General features: G+C 45.8%; 1 protein-coding gene across 2 annotated transcripts; it reads left to right on the top strand.

Moving 5' to 3' along the window:
• Nucleotides 1-6118: 6118 nt before the first annotated feature.
• RPL7L1 (ribosomal protein L7 like 1) lies at nt 6119-13910 on the top strand. Of its 2 annotated transcripts, none has more exons than XM_080663527.1 (7): nt 6119-6944; nt 7692-7800; nt 8444-8607; nt 9806-9943; nt 11164-11273; nt 11463-11677; nt 12117-13910. In XM_080663527.1, exons 1-6 carry the CDS (start codon nt 6904-6906, stop codon nt 11669-11671), a joined length of 771 nt encoding a protein of 256 aa, XP_080519653.1. In that variant the 5' UTR covers nt 6119-6903; the 3' UTR covers nt 11672-11677; nt 12117-13910. The 2 variants fall into 2 exon arrangements, with proteins under 2 accessions (XP_080519653.1, XP_080519654.1); XM_080663528.1 differs by having other exon boundaries at nt 6613-6944; nt 11568-11677; nt 12117-13701.
• Nucleotides 13911-14128: the final 218 nt, after the last annotated feature.

Genomic DNA, 14128 nt, shown 5'->3' with positions numbered 1-14128 from the left:
TTTGGGAAAATGTGCAACTGTGATTGTCTTGATTTGCAAGTAGGAATGGCTGCTTTTCCCAGAAGAAGGGTAAGTAAGTGTTCAGTGGGAGTTCTATTGAAATAAACTTACCATTGCCAAAACGTAGCCTAGGCAGTGAGAAGGTAGGATTATAATTGATTGGCCTTTCCAAACAGTTACAAATTAAACCAAGTTGGCTGGGGAGAAAGTTTAGTCATGTACATCTCTGGCCTCCATCCCTACTCCTGTCACATGGATCCTTCCTTAACTAGCGAAGGAAAAATGGGGTCATTTGAAAAGTTAGATAAGTGAGCCTCAATCTGTAGGTAGTTTTCTTCCATATATTCTTATATTTATTTTGTTTCTTCAAGGACAAGAAAGTAAGGTGATAGAGAACAAAAGAAGAGCCCTGGCCGGTGTGGCTCGGCTGGGCATCATCCCGTGCATCGAGAGGTTGCTGGTTTGATTCCTGGTCAGGGCACCTGCCCAGGTTGTGGGCTCAGTCCCCAGTAGGTGACATGCAGGAGGCAGCCAATTGATGTTATACTCTCACATTGATGTTTCTCTTTTCTCCCTTCCTCTCTCTCTAAAAGTCAACAAATTATTCTTTTTTATTTTTTTTAATTTAATATATTTTTATTGATCTCAGAGAGGAAGGGAGAAGGAGAGATAGAAACATCAATGATAAGAGAGAATCGTTGGTCAACTGCCACCTGCATGCTCCCCACTGGGGACTGAGCCCGAAATCCAGGCATGTGTCCTGACTTTAAAGAAGACTATTTTACATAAGACTTGTTCCAGCACTGCCTGGGTGGCTCAGAACATTGTCCCGATACACCACGGTTGTGTTTTCAATCCCCAGTCAGGGCACATGTAAGAATCAACCAGTGAATGCATGATAAGTGGAACAACAAATCCCTCTCTTTCTAAAACCAATAAATAAAAATTTAGCCCAGGGTGGCTCAGTTGGTTGGAGCATCATACCATATACGAAAGGTTTCAGGTTCAATTCCTAATCAGGGCACATACCCAAGTTGTGGGTTCTATCTCTGATTGGTCAGGGTGCATGTGGGAGGCAACCCATGTTTCTCACATCTCTTTCTCTCATCAATTTTTTTAAAATTAAAGTATAAATAAATAAAATTTTTAAATTTATTCCAGAATTAACATATTTCTCTTTGGAGTCACACCTTTGACCAAAATGGTAAGAAATAACCATGTAACCTTATCTGTAAAATTAGCCCCATGAGGCCCTTCTGAGTTCTGTCCTCACGAGTGTGACTCTACCCAAATTGTTAGGGTAACTACCAGAGGGTGAAATATATTTCTAGGGGTGAGAGTATAGGTAGGACTCCTTAAATTTTTCTTTGGGACCTAGAATTTATACGTACACTCTTATTTATGGTTTCATTGCTTCCCCTGCCCTTAAAGCAGTAGCAGTTGTGAACACAACATTCAGCAACAACCAATATGTAAACAGGAAGTTGTCCTCATATAACTAACAGAAATTAGGATAATTACTGCTTGCATCGTCGCATCAGTGGATTGATTCCCTAATTATTTTTGCAGTGTTGCCCTGATGCCAAGCTTCTCTCCTTACTAAGGACAAATGTGTGTCCATCCTGACGCTCTTGTCCCTCTTGGACCCTTTGCATTGGGGATGCCCCCTGGGTGACGAGTTAGAAGGAGGGATCATCTGGCTGCTTAGTTAGAATCAGTCTCTGTCCCCAGAGGCAGGCCCAGAGGAAAGAACCAGGCATCTTCTCTGAGGAGGGGGGAAGCCCTCAGCCCTGGCTGTGGGCGGTGGGAGGCCTTGTTTCAGGAGGCACCCTAGTATTCCCTGATGTGGAGGAAGTGGATTCTTGGGGACGAAGGGAAGGGAAAAGACACAAAAACCCCCACCATCTGGGGAATCACTGAAATAGCATCGCTCAAGCAGGACTAGCTATGCTGTCTTCAGGACTAACTCCTGAGACAGTTAGGGCTCCTGGGGACCCAGCTGAAGGTGGAGAGCAGTACCCGCCAAACCTTGGAGCAGTTTACAGGCACGGGGCTAGACACCGGGACGTGTGTAACTGAGGATGATTTCTGTTCTCTAGGAGCTCCAAATCTAGAGAGAAAATAAGCAAGCCCTAACCGGTTTGGCTCAGTGGATAGAGCGTTGGCCTGCGGACTGAAGGGTCCCAGGTTCAGTTCCAGTCAAGGGCATGTACCTTGGTTGTGGGCACATCCCCCAGTAGGGGGTGTGCAGAGGCAGCTGATAGATGTTTCTCTCTCATCAATGTTTCTAACTCTCTCTCCCTCTCCCTTCCTCTCTGTAAAAAATCAATAAAATATATTTTTTTAAAAAAAGAAAAGAAAACAAGCAAATAACTAGGTACATTTGGGAACCGACCAATGGAGTTCCAGAGAAAAGAAACTGGAGCTGAAACTCTCCAGATCTACCACTTGGTAGAGAGCGACAAACTGGATTTCTATGCCCTGGTTGTTAGTGCAGTTTCCTGAGTGATGTTTGAGAAAAAATATAGACTCTGTGCAGGAATGACGTTAAGGACGTTTGTAATTATAGTGTGAATATGGAGAAATCTGTCTCAGTATGCACACAAATGCTGGAGGCGCATTTGTCATATAAAGTAGATTCTGTTACGTGAACAGCCTGTGTCTGCATTGCTACAGGGGAAAGGCCTTTATGAGAAACCCTCTATTCCTCTTGCACACGTGCTGTAGCCTGGCCTTTGACAACACCTGCAAAGGCAGGAAGATCCTTCTGGGAAATCAATTTCTGTGAATGTCAAGGAAAGCAGTGTGAGGGGGTGGGCAGTGGGATCTGGAAGCAGGTGCCAGTGCTGCATCTAACACGGACTCAGATGCCTTCCTGCGAGTCACTCTCAGCCCCAGCTGCCTCCACCATAAACTAGGAAGACTCGTTCTGAAATGAAGCTGCCTCCATTTCTTGGTGTAAAATGATGTGTTATTGAAGACGTATGGAAGGTAGAAAAAGTTAACGTTCCATTATCCCTGAAATAATTGAGAAGAGGTTTGGGTTTCCGGGTTTGGTCTTACCTTCTGCACACTGTCTCCTTCCTACCCTAGCTCTCCTGTGTCTATCTTTAACCCTCCAACAGCTGCTGCCCCTCACCTGTTCGCTCCTCTTCCCTTCCCACTTTTGCTCCCTTATGTTTGTTTTTCAAGATCAAAAGCTGTTGTCCATGTTGTCTTCCCCAACTCCAGGCTCATCGGCTGCTCTCACACTACAGTAAGTTCTCACTTAAGGTCATTAATAGGTTCTCGGAACTGCGGCGAAATGGCGACAAGGAAACCAATTTTACCGAAAGACAATTGATATAAACAAGTTAAGTTCCTGTGGCATCTCATCAATGTTGTCCGGTAACGATGTTATTCCAGGACCTGCTGTGATCACTTTCCCACATGCTTCCTGGTAACCCACGTCCCTCTGAGGAAGCAACCAGGAAAGCTTGAAGGAAGTGGGCTGCTAGAAGGGTCATAATCCAGGAAGGAGGTGTGGGGCAGATAGGAAACTGCAGGTGGACCCCCTTTCAGGTGTGTGTGTGTGTGGGGGGGGGTGGTTTTGCCTTACGGAGAAGGCACTGCTTAATTATCTAAGTGAAAAGAGTAGGACTACAAATAACCCCAAAGTGCAGAGAATACTGACATAACTTACTGTGGGATTTGTTAGCAAAGGGATCCTGAGGTTAATTCAGGGAACCACGAAATGTTGGTCCTGAAAGGAGTCTTAAAAAAAACACATAGTCAAGGAGTTTCTAAAACAGACAAATCACAAGAGGCTAATGACCTAGAGAGCTTTCATTAAACTAATAAATATGTGATAAACAAAGGGCATACCACAAAATGTAAGCCTTGCTCCCATTCCAGGCCCCACTCCCATTTTCCAAAAATAATACCCATCTACACTTTTTTGTATATCCTTCCAAAATTGTTACATACAAATATATCTATAGCCAAGAAACAAAAACAACTAGGACCATTCCCTTACACCCTATTCTGTATCTTGCTTTTTCAAATACAATACAATACAGACATTTTACAAATGTCTTGGAATTTTATAGCCAGGACTCTTTGATTGCAAGCAACAGAAACGGATCTGGTTAACTAGCATAAGGGGTTTAATAGGAAGGGTAAGGATTGAAGGGAAGTTTGAAAAAACACCAGGCTTGAGAAGCACAGGAACAAGGAAATTCCAGGAGGTTTCACTCAGTAGGTGGAAATCCTTAAAACGCTTGCCCCAAACCTACATTTCTTTCATCGCCACTGCTCAAGATTCAAAACCAAAGTACATAAGTTTACGGTCCCATGCCCCTCCCACCGGGCAGGTGAGAGGACTGAAACAGATCTCCCAGAAACCCTTTCAAGTTATGCGTGGAGGGCAAGCTTGTGGTACTCCACTCACACAGATGTACACAATGAGGGAGAGACAGTTCACTAGAGAAATGGGATACTGTTGGGAAATGGGATTGGATGTCAGCAGGCCAAAAAGTGAAAAACACCTACCGTTGAAGTTTTTGGGGCCTACATCACTACATATAATTGCATAGTCTTCCATAAATTTAATTCTTTTTTTTTTTAGAAAGAGAGGAAGGTAGAGAGAGAAACATTGATTTGTTGTTCCACTTATTTATGAATTCATTGGTTGATTCTTATATGTGCCTTGACTGGGTATTGAACCAGCAACTTTGGTGTATCAGGATGACCTTCTGACCAACTGAGCTACCTGGCCAGGGCTTTCCATAATATATTTAATTATTCCCTAATGATGGACAATTGAAGTGGTCAAGGAAAAAGATAGCAGAAGCCTCTGGGGACAAGCTAAAGAGAATAAGATTCTCGAGGCTGTGAAGGGCCATGCCAGGTTCTCATTCAGTAACCTCCCTTTGAAAAAAAACCACGATCATCTCACCCAGTGTGAGAGCCCATGCTCAGAGCCCAGTAAACATGTTCAGTTAGTGAAGGATTTTTGGTTGAAGACTCCGTCCCTTTTTCTCTGACCAGCCTGGTGGGAGGATGGCTTTGGCACTGACAATAAGGACTCTCTTAACACCACCTGCTGGCACTGGAAAACCTTCCCTGAATCCTGGCCTCCAGTCTTTTCAGCCAGTGTTGTTGATACCCCTGAAAGTCCTCCTCTTCTGAGTATGTCCGTTCCACAGAACCTACCTTTTATCTCTCAGGGAAGTTACAACATATGGACTGGTTTTTGTTCTTTGTTCAGTATCTAATGGATGTGCTACACTTTGGTGATGCTTCTGCGTTTGGCTCCTCACAAAGGAAGGCACATGGGGAGGCGATGAGTGAGAAGGAGCCTCCCGCCACAGTCTGTGACCCTGACGACTGCACTGTCCTTTGATATCTCTTCATCAGGGAGCGAGCTCTGGGCACAGCACCTTCTTTCTGGTTGGACTGGTTACATAACACATACCAATATGATGCCTTGAACTTGGTCAGCAAGCCCCTGCAGGTGTCCACCGTGGTGACAGGTGCTGTAGAAGACCAGAGACGTCTGAGACAAGTTCCCTGCCTTCTGAGCACCCGGTCTAATCAGGGAAACAGTAAGCCAGATGGTACAGGATAAAGTCCGTGGTGGTCCCTAGGAGGGCTGACCGTCAAATAACCCCATTGCTCTGTCCTTAGGGTACTTGGCAATGCCTGGAGACTTTTTTTTTTTTGCCACAACTGGCGTGGGGATGCTACTGGCTTATAGTGGGTGAAAGTTTGGGATGCTGCTAAACACCTTTACAGCGCACAAGACAGCCCCCCCATAACAAATAATTATCTGGGGCCCCAAATGGCAATAGTGCCGAGATGAAGAAACCCGTGCTGAAATGGAAAAAAAGAAAGAGAAACCTGTGCTAGACCTCTAGGATCAGGGATGAGCAAGGCAGGCATGGCCCCTGCCCTCCTAGTGTCATGGGGAAGAAATGGGTGAAGGAATTCTGAGAAAGGGAAGAGACTACTGTAGAGCCTTGCTAGTTAAAATGTATTCCCTAGACCTGAAGCATCCCTTTGAAATGTTAAAAATGCCGCACCAACCTGACTCCCCCACCCCCTCCCGAATAAGTATCTGCATTTTCACAAGATCCTCAGGTGGCTTCTGTGCACATTACTAGAAATGCTTGAGACGCGATGCTCTGAAAAGACAGGACTTGAGTTCCGTCCCATTATTTATTAAGACCAGGAGAGAAGGAAGCGTATTCCAGATGGCAAGAGGGAATGTTCTGAGAGGACGAGGAGGAATTCCTGGTTTCCGGTCCGGCACTGGGAACTACCAGCGTTGATGGCTTGCTGTCAGTGTTTGTGCTAGGCACTTCCCATGGTAGGGTCCATTATTATACTCGTTTTGTGGGTAATGGAAACTAAGACATAGATCAAGGGCCCACTGCTGGAGCTGGGCAGACGGAATCTGAGCTGCATTTTCCCACCCTACGTCGTCCACAAGACCTCCGCCACCCGTGAAAGCCTAAGCCGCAGCCGCGCTCGCGCTCTCTCCGTAGGGAGCGAAAAGGCGGTCCCGAAACTGCCTGTCTTCACTGTCGCACAGCCCAGCGGAAGCCGGCGGAGCGGCGCCCACCCCCCACCGGAAGTCGTCGATACTTTGTGGGAAGCGTTTCATTGTTAATAGCCCAGCCACCGGCATATGAGAATATAGCTTGAATGAAAAGGATTTTGAATATCACAGGGCTCTAAAACCCTTGGGAGCAGTGTAAAGAAAGCCTTGTGCAACTTCTGGCAGGAATCGGGGCTAGCATGACCTCAGCGGTGGCTGCTGCTAACGGGAGGCTTGCTATCCGGGTCGCGAGGATAGGAGACGTCTCTATGGTCAAGTAAACATAGAGCGGTACCTCACTTTCCCACGTGGTAGGACTGCGCATGCGCTGGGGCTGCAGCTTGGGAAAGATGGCGGAGGAAGAGTGAGTATTTGGGACTGAAACCTGGAGTGGGTCTTAGAACATCCGGTGCCATCCACGGGTTGGCGGGAAATAAGAATACTTGTGGACTGAAGGAAGAGAATGGAAAAGGCTCCAGATTACAGAGGATGGGGGTGTAGAGTGGGGATCGTAGGGCTCGGGCGGGCCGGCAGGCAGAGGGGGCCGTCAAGTTCGGGTTACATGGAGGGGCGAGGATTGACTTCCAGGCCGCGGGGCAGGAGTTCAGTTCACCGAGCCTGACTTAGGATTCCCGCTGCGAATGGGTCTGCACCCGCCCCAACCCCAGGGTTTTACAAGGATGTTCTCGCTGCTAGTGTCTATAAAAGGCTGTCAGTAAAAGCTACGTTGACATTAGGAGGAACAGTGGCTAATGGGTTCATGATTTTTTTGTATGTTTTTATTTATTTTAGATAGAGAGAAACATCCATCGGTTGCCTCGGGTAGGCACCTCAATCTGGGCATGTGCCCTGACTGGTGCCCGGGTTGACGTTCAACCAGCTTAACGACACGGGCCAGGGCGAAAGGGTTCATGACTTGTTAAGGCTTCCAAGCGGGGGAATGGTACTGGTCCACTTTGAGGACTGGAGTCAGAAGCCACAGGTTTCAGGGGAGTCTCGGTTCTTAGGAATTTGAAGACAGTAATGTGTTCCGAAGCCTAGGAAATGGTTTGGAAGTCCATTGAAGATGTGTTTCCCAGATATTGTCGCTGACCTCAGTTTTCTGTATCAGGCAAAGAAAAAAGATCCCTTTGGTTCCAGAAAATCTCCTGAAAAAGAGGAAGGCTTATCAGGCTCTCAAAGCCACCCAGGCAAAGCGGGCACTTTTGGAAAAGAAGGAGGTAATTGTGGGGACCCAGGAGGATGGAATTAGAATTTACATTTGTTGATTTTTATCCGGCATGGGTTGAACTGGATTTGGTACCCCCCCCCCCATCAGTTTGATTATACCAGATATGTGGTTCATGTCTTCACTTAGCAAATATTTATCAAACACTTACTGTGGGCAAAATACTGGAGTAGTTTGTTCAGGAAAACGTGGGATGGAAGCTTGTACCATCTGTGTTCATACCAAGTGATTTGAGAGACGTGTCACTGGGGAAAAAAATCAACATCTTTTTTTAAATGTGCTATTTGCTCAATGTTTTGAGGTAAGTATATATTTTGGAGGCAGGGAACAAAACTCGTGCTTGTTTTGTACTCTATGATGCTTAAATGTTAGATTCCAAAAAACACCTCTAGGTAAACATTGGCTAACAGCACGTAAGTGAGCTTATCAAGGACTTTTCTCAGCAGTTCCCAGGTTTTCTCAACTCCATCTTTACTTGGGTATCTCATTTTTTTCTTTGCATAAGCATGAATGAGTTTGCTCCCTTTGCAGAACTTAAGGGGAAATAAGCTCTATAGATAGTGATTAATTCATTACTGTCGTGGAAGTAAAGGTGACTAGAGACAAAGTGGTGATGATGGTCTGCCTCTCTGTAGCAGAGGAAAGGAAAAGATATCAGGTTCAAGCGACTGGAGTGGTTCCTACACGATGCGTGGCGGCAGCAACGTGACAAGGTGCGCCTCAGACGACTAGACGTGAAACCTCATGGTTTGGAAATGCCAGATGAACATTCCTTGGCCTTTGTTGTACGCATCCAAAGGTAGGTCACTTGCTAAATTATGCGAGGCTGGGGGCAAACTAGTGGTTCGGCTTTAGACCCCTTTCTAGGGAGGTGAGGTAATAATAGGCCTGAAGCCACTAAGGTAAGTTGTGCCAGGAATTCAGGGTTGAGCACAGCATAGGTTTTGTCTTTGAGGTTAAGGAAACTGATCTTAGGCAGATAGACGTGAAAATACACTATGTGCTGTGAGGGTTAAGTTCTGGATTGGTGGGGGGGGTGGGGAGGCATTGTGTATTCAGGTTGAAGACACTCTTCTGAAGCAGGAGCTTGAAGCTGAGGCCTGCAAACATGTCAGGAGTTCACCAGTGTTAGGGAAAGGCTTTCCACGGGAGCTGCAGAAAGCCCTGAAGTGGGGGAATCAGAGCATCTTTCTAGGAACAACCAAGGTCATAGGATGGAGCATAATCAGTGCTAGGGAGAGTGACATAAAAATTGTTTTTTGTTTTTTAATTGATTTCAGAGAGGAAGGGAGCGGGGGAGAGAGAGAGAGAGACATTAATGATGAGAGTGAATCATTGGCTGGTTACCTCCTGCACTGCACACTGAGGATCAAGCCTGCAACCTGGGCATGTCACCTGGTTCATAGGTCGATGTTCAACCACTGAGCCACACTGGCCAGGCATTTTTCCTTACTCGTTCCTGCTTGCACATACAACTCTGCCTCTTCCTGTTTCCCCTGCCCAATCACCCAAACCAGAAACCTGTATATTTTAAGTATTTATGAGCCTTGCTTACCAGCCCTCCTACACTGTCAATAGTCTATTTCCTGGGCTATCACTTTAGTTTTCTAACTTTCCCTGCTTCTGGTGTCACATTCTCAGATCTATCCTCTGTACCCAAAAAGAAATCTGATCCTGTCTTCTTTACTTAATATTTTCCATTGCTTTTACTGCCCACAGAAGCAAGTCCAGCTTCCTTAGCTTGATATACATAGGACTACACCTCCCCACACACACCACAAATTCTGGGACCACCTCTGTTCCCATAGTCCCTCAGGCATTGCTGCACATTGTGTGGAAATGATCCCTTTCCATAATGGCCTCCTATTCTACTGAACTCTGTAGGGCGCAGTCTGTGTCTTGCTCTCAGTATGTCCAGTAGTGGCGGACATTTCATAGGTGCTGGCTGGGCTGACATAAATGAAATAGAGCCTGACTTTCTCTGCTCTTCATTTCAGGATCAGTGGGGTGAGCGTAATGGTACAGAAAACCATTGCAAGGCTTCGCCTGAAGAAGATTTTCAGTGGTGTCTTTGTCAGAGTGACCCCCCAGACCATAAAAACGCTGCGTATAGTGGAACCCTATGTGACCTGGGGGTGAGTAAGGCTTTTGTGTGTGTGGATTCACATTAGGTTGTATTTGATCATGTTGAGAACATTAGGATGCACAGGGTACTGTTCTCCAAGGCTCCCGTTGCTGTGTTGAAAGAACATTTTGCTGTGACCACAGTCACCAGAAATCAGTGGCCAGCCATAAGAACCTTGGAATATGGGGCAGGTAGAGCAGGGGATACCCATGCTGCTGGTAATGTGCGTGGATAGTACCATGGCAGGGCTTACTCCTCTAGGCCCTGGTTGGCAAACTGCGGCTCGCGAGCCACATGCGGCTCTTTGGCCCCTTGAGTGTGGCTCTTCCACAAAATACCACGGCCTGGGTGAGTCTATTTTGAAGAAGTAGCGTTAGAAGAAGTTTAAGTTTAAAAAATTTGGCTCTCAAAAGAAATTTCAATTGTTGTACTGTTGATATTTGGCTCTGTTGACTAATGAGTTTGCCGACCACTGCTCTAGGCCACAGCTGAGTACAGTGGGTAGAACAGAAACTAATTATTGGAGTCTTGAAGCAGAACTAGGAGCAGTGCTTGTGTAAGAGTAATATTCCTTCACACATTAAAACCCAGCGAAGGCTTGAATCAAACTCTTGCACCATCTTGAGTAGAGGGTCACCTAAGGCCAAAATCCTAGACCAGTGGTTGGCAAACCACGGCTTTCGAGCCACATGCGGCTCTTTGGCCCCTTGAGTGTGGCTCTTCCACAAAATACCACGTGCGGGTGCGCACGTACAGTGCGATTGAAACTTCGCGGCCCATGCGCAGAAGTCGGGTTTTCGGCCTGGGCGAGTCTATTTTGAAGAAGTGTTAGAAGAAGTTTAAGTTTAAAAAATTTGGCTCTCAAAAGAAATTTCAATCGTTGTACTGTTGATATTTGGCTCTGTTGATTAATGAGTTTGCCGACCACTGTCCTAGACTATAAGCCAGGAATTATTTTATTTTTGTCTGGGAAATAAACTTTTGCCTGGTAACATTTATGTTCATAAATTGTAATTTCTAATTGGATAGTCAGGCCGCTCTGGTTTTTTACCCCCTTCTTCACTGGGTATGCCCTCGCATCCCAGCTGCGGTGTGATTGCAGGACGCTTCGTGGTGAGGGGAAGGGGTAGCTGGGAGAATCTCTCCTCAGCCAGGCTGCAGGACTGAGTGGCAGTGGAACGCAGTGTGCCAGGGGACAGCTAAGGCTGTACTTTATTCTGCCTCGCTTAGATTTCCAAATCTGAAGTCTGTCCGGGAGCTCATCTTGAAACGTGGGCAAGCCAAGGTCAAGAATAAAATCATCCCTTTGACAGACAACACAGTAATTGAGGAGCATCTGGGTGAGTATTGCATCTTAGGGATAAGTTTTGGCAAAAAGCAAGGCTCTTTGGTGGTCCTGTGTGGGATCCAGATTATATTCTTCTTGAGGTTCCAAGAACCCGCCCGAGTGCCCAGTTCTGGTGTATGAGAGCCTCTCAGTATATGCTGGGGAAATGTCGAATAAAGGAAACTGCCCTTGTGTTTCTTAGGGAAGTTTGGTGTCATTTGCTTGGAAGACCTCATACATGAAATTGCCTTCCCGGGGAAGAATTTCCAGGTGATCTCAGGGTTCCTGTGCCCTTTCCATCTCTCAGTGGCCCGTCACGCTCCCAAGAATAGAGTGGGCTTCCTCAAGGAGGTGGGCTCCCCTGGTTATCGAGGTGAACGCATCAACCAGCTCATCCGGCAGCTGAACTAAACCCAGGTGAGGCGGGGCTGCAAACTGCCCTTTGACTGACTTTCTGGGCTAAGCTTTGCCATTTAAAAATTCTTTTTGCATTTACCAGTATTTGAGAGGAACTTTGGCATTGGGGGATGCGAGGAGGCTGGTATTTACCAAGTCTAGTGGATGGAGACATGCTTGGAAGGGTGAATGCCTGGTTAGGACATGGGACTGTGTATTCCAAGAGTTACAGGCTAGGAAATGTTGAGCAGTGAAAAAAATCTCTATTCGTGTGGTTATTTAGCTGAAAGTGGGGAGAGAGTAATACTAAAAACTAAATAGAAAGGATCTGAAGATCGGAACAATCCATTTTGTTGAAGGAATCTTAACTCTGAACGTGCTCTTTATTGTGGTTACAGTACTCTCAGGTGCCAGGCCACAGTTCATTTGTATTAACAAAATTGTGTTTTCCTTCCTCCAGAATACCTGAAAGCACACTGCATTGGAAGCATGTGTTTTTGTTTTTTGGAATTATCCAGTATCTTCAAAGAAGATTATTTTCTGCTATAGCTTCAGAAACCGGAGGGGAAGGGTCAGGGAAAACATGGTTGATGAGTCCTACTTCCAAAGGAAAATCCAGTGTGTTTCCCAAATTGGCCACTGCTGCCAAGGACTCATGCCATGGAGGAGAGGGGCCTGCGTCACAGATAGGAGATGTCCTTCGTCACATCTTTTGTACCCAACCATGAACACAAGACGGCAGTGGGCCCAGCCCAGAGCATACCTGAACTTGGAATTCCTAATGCCTTGTTTTGGAAAGAACTTGAAATACATTTAGAAGAGCACAAAAACGGGGCTTAATTGTCTCTGTTGTGTGTCTGTGTTCCAGCTTTTCAGTGACAGCTTTGAAAGCTCTCAGGCTTGGCTGGCTCTAAATTTATCTGGTGGCTTCCTTATCCTAGCTCAGGATTTTAACCTATTCTTGGATTTGTGAGAAGGGAAGGACCATTTCCCCAGAAAAACATGCATACACTCCAATTTTTGCTCGAGGGTTTAGGGTGTTCATAGACTCTTCTCAGAGACCCATGCACCTTACAGGAGAAAGTCCTGCACTATCAGGATTGGTTGACCAGGCCTGGCCTTGCTAATCTGGTTCCCTGTCCTGTGGAAGACCAAAGCTTACAAATCACCTTTTCCCTTCAAGCTAATGGGTGTTTCCTGTTAGGAACACAGTGGTAGAGAGTGAGTCCCTATACCATCTTTAACTTGGGGTATTGTCCCCCATTTATTTCTGCTGGGCTTTTCAATCAATTTTCTGGTTTCCCTGATGATCAGTCCTCTGCTTTAAGAACCCAAAATCAGGAAAAAATGAACCATTTGCTTGGTTTGGCATAGATGAAATGGGCACTATTTGGTCTTTTAGGCCCTGGGCAAGCTTAGTTATACCCTTTTCTTGCATATTCTAGGCTGCAGGCCCCTCCGGAAGTATTGCTCTCTATCCTGTTTGTAATGCTGTAATAGACCAACAGGACACTAGTGCTCCTGGGATGTTACACTTGAAAAGGGTCTGATCCTGCCTATGTAAGTGAGCCTCTCATTCAGTTGCCTCACCTGTCGTCTAAGCAGTTGGTGAAGGTGTGCCAGGGCCAGGTTAAGACTTGAAAATACGTTTAGCCAGTGTCGCCTGTTCCCTTAAGATCAGCTTTGCTGCAGTTTTGGCTCATTGGGCCCTCAAACATAACTGGGATATTGAGTTAGTGTAACAATACCTCAAAGTGTGCCAGGTTATGAGGTAATTAATTAGGTTGGTTGGCTCAGGAGTTAACCTGCCAGGAATAGATGTTACTCTTGCACTGGAAAGCATTGTGAAATCAGATTACAGTGATGTATCAAAAGTCATGGGAAAAGAGCATTGTGGAAGCCCAGAGTTTGTATGCCAGATCTGTCTTACACTAAATACGGGAATAAAATTTTCACTCTGGCCTGTAAAATGTGGCTAATGTAGTCTAGCCTGTCTGCCTCACATGGTTGTTAAAAGGATTAAACAAGATAAGTTTTTAATTTAGAATTGTGTATCTATACTAGTATATATAAAAGCCTAAGTGACCAGAACTACTGGTTGACCAGTTGCTATGACATGTACTGACCACCAGGGGGCAGGCGCTCTAAGCAGGAGCTGCCCCCCATAGGCCTGGATCTCTGGCCAGGCTGAGGGATCTCACCCTGTGTGTACCGGGCCTTTAGTAAATAAGGTCATAAAAATTATGCATGTCTGTATACTGTACCGTGGTCTACCATTCCCCAAACAAGTGGAACTGTCTTTATTTCTGGGAAAATCGGGAAGAGAAGGTGCAGGGAGTTAGAGCCAAGGGTTCTGGGTTTTGATTGTTCTTCAATGCTTTGAGCTTTCACTTGCTTAATGTATTTAAGTCATTCTGAGGCCAGATTTGACCATCACACCTTTTATTAACTGGAGAGTGGCTGTCCAAAATC

Source organism: Plecotus auritus, assembly GCF_963455305.1.
Source record: "Plecotus auritus genome assembly, chromosome: 4".
Lineage (NCBI taxonomy): Eukaryota > Metazoa > Chordata > Mammalia > Chiroptera > Vespertilionidae > Plecotus > Plecotus auritus.
Note: the sequence above shows the minus strand (reverse complement) of the source record. Positions and strands in the feature narration are given on the sequence as shown.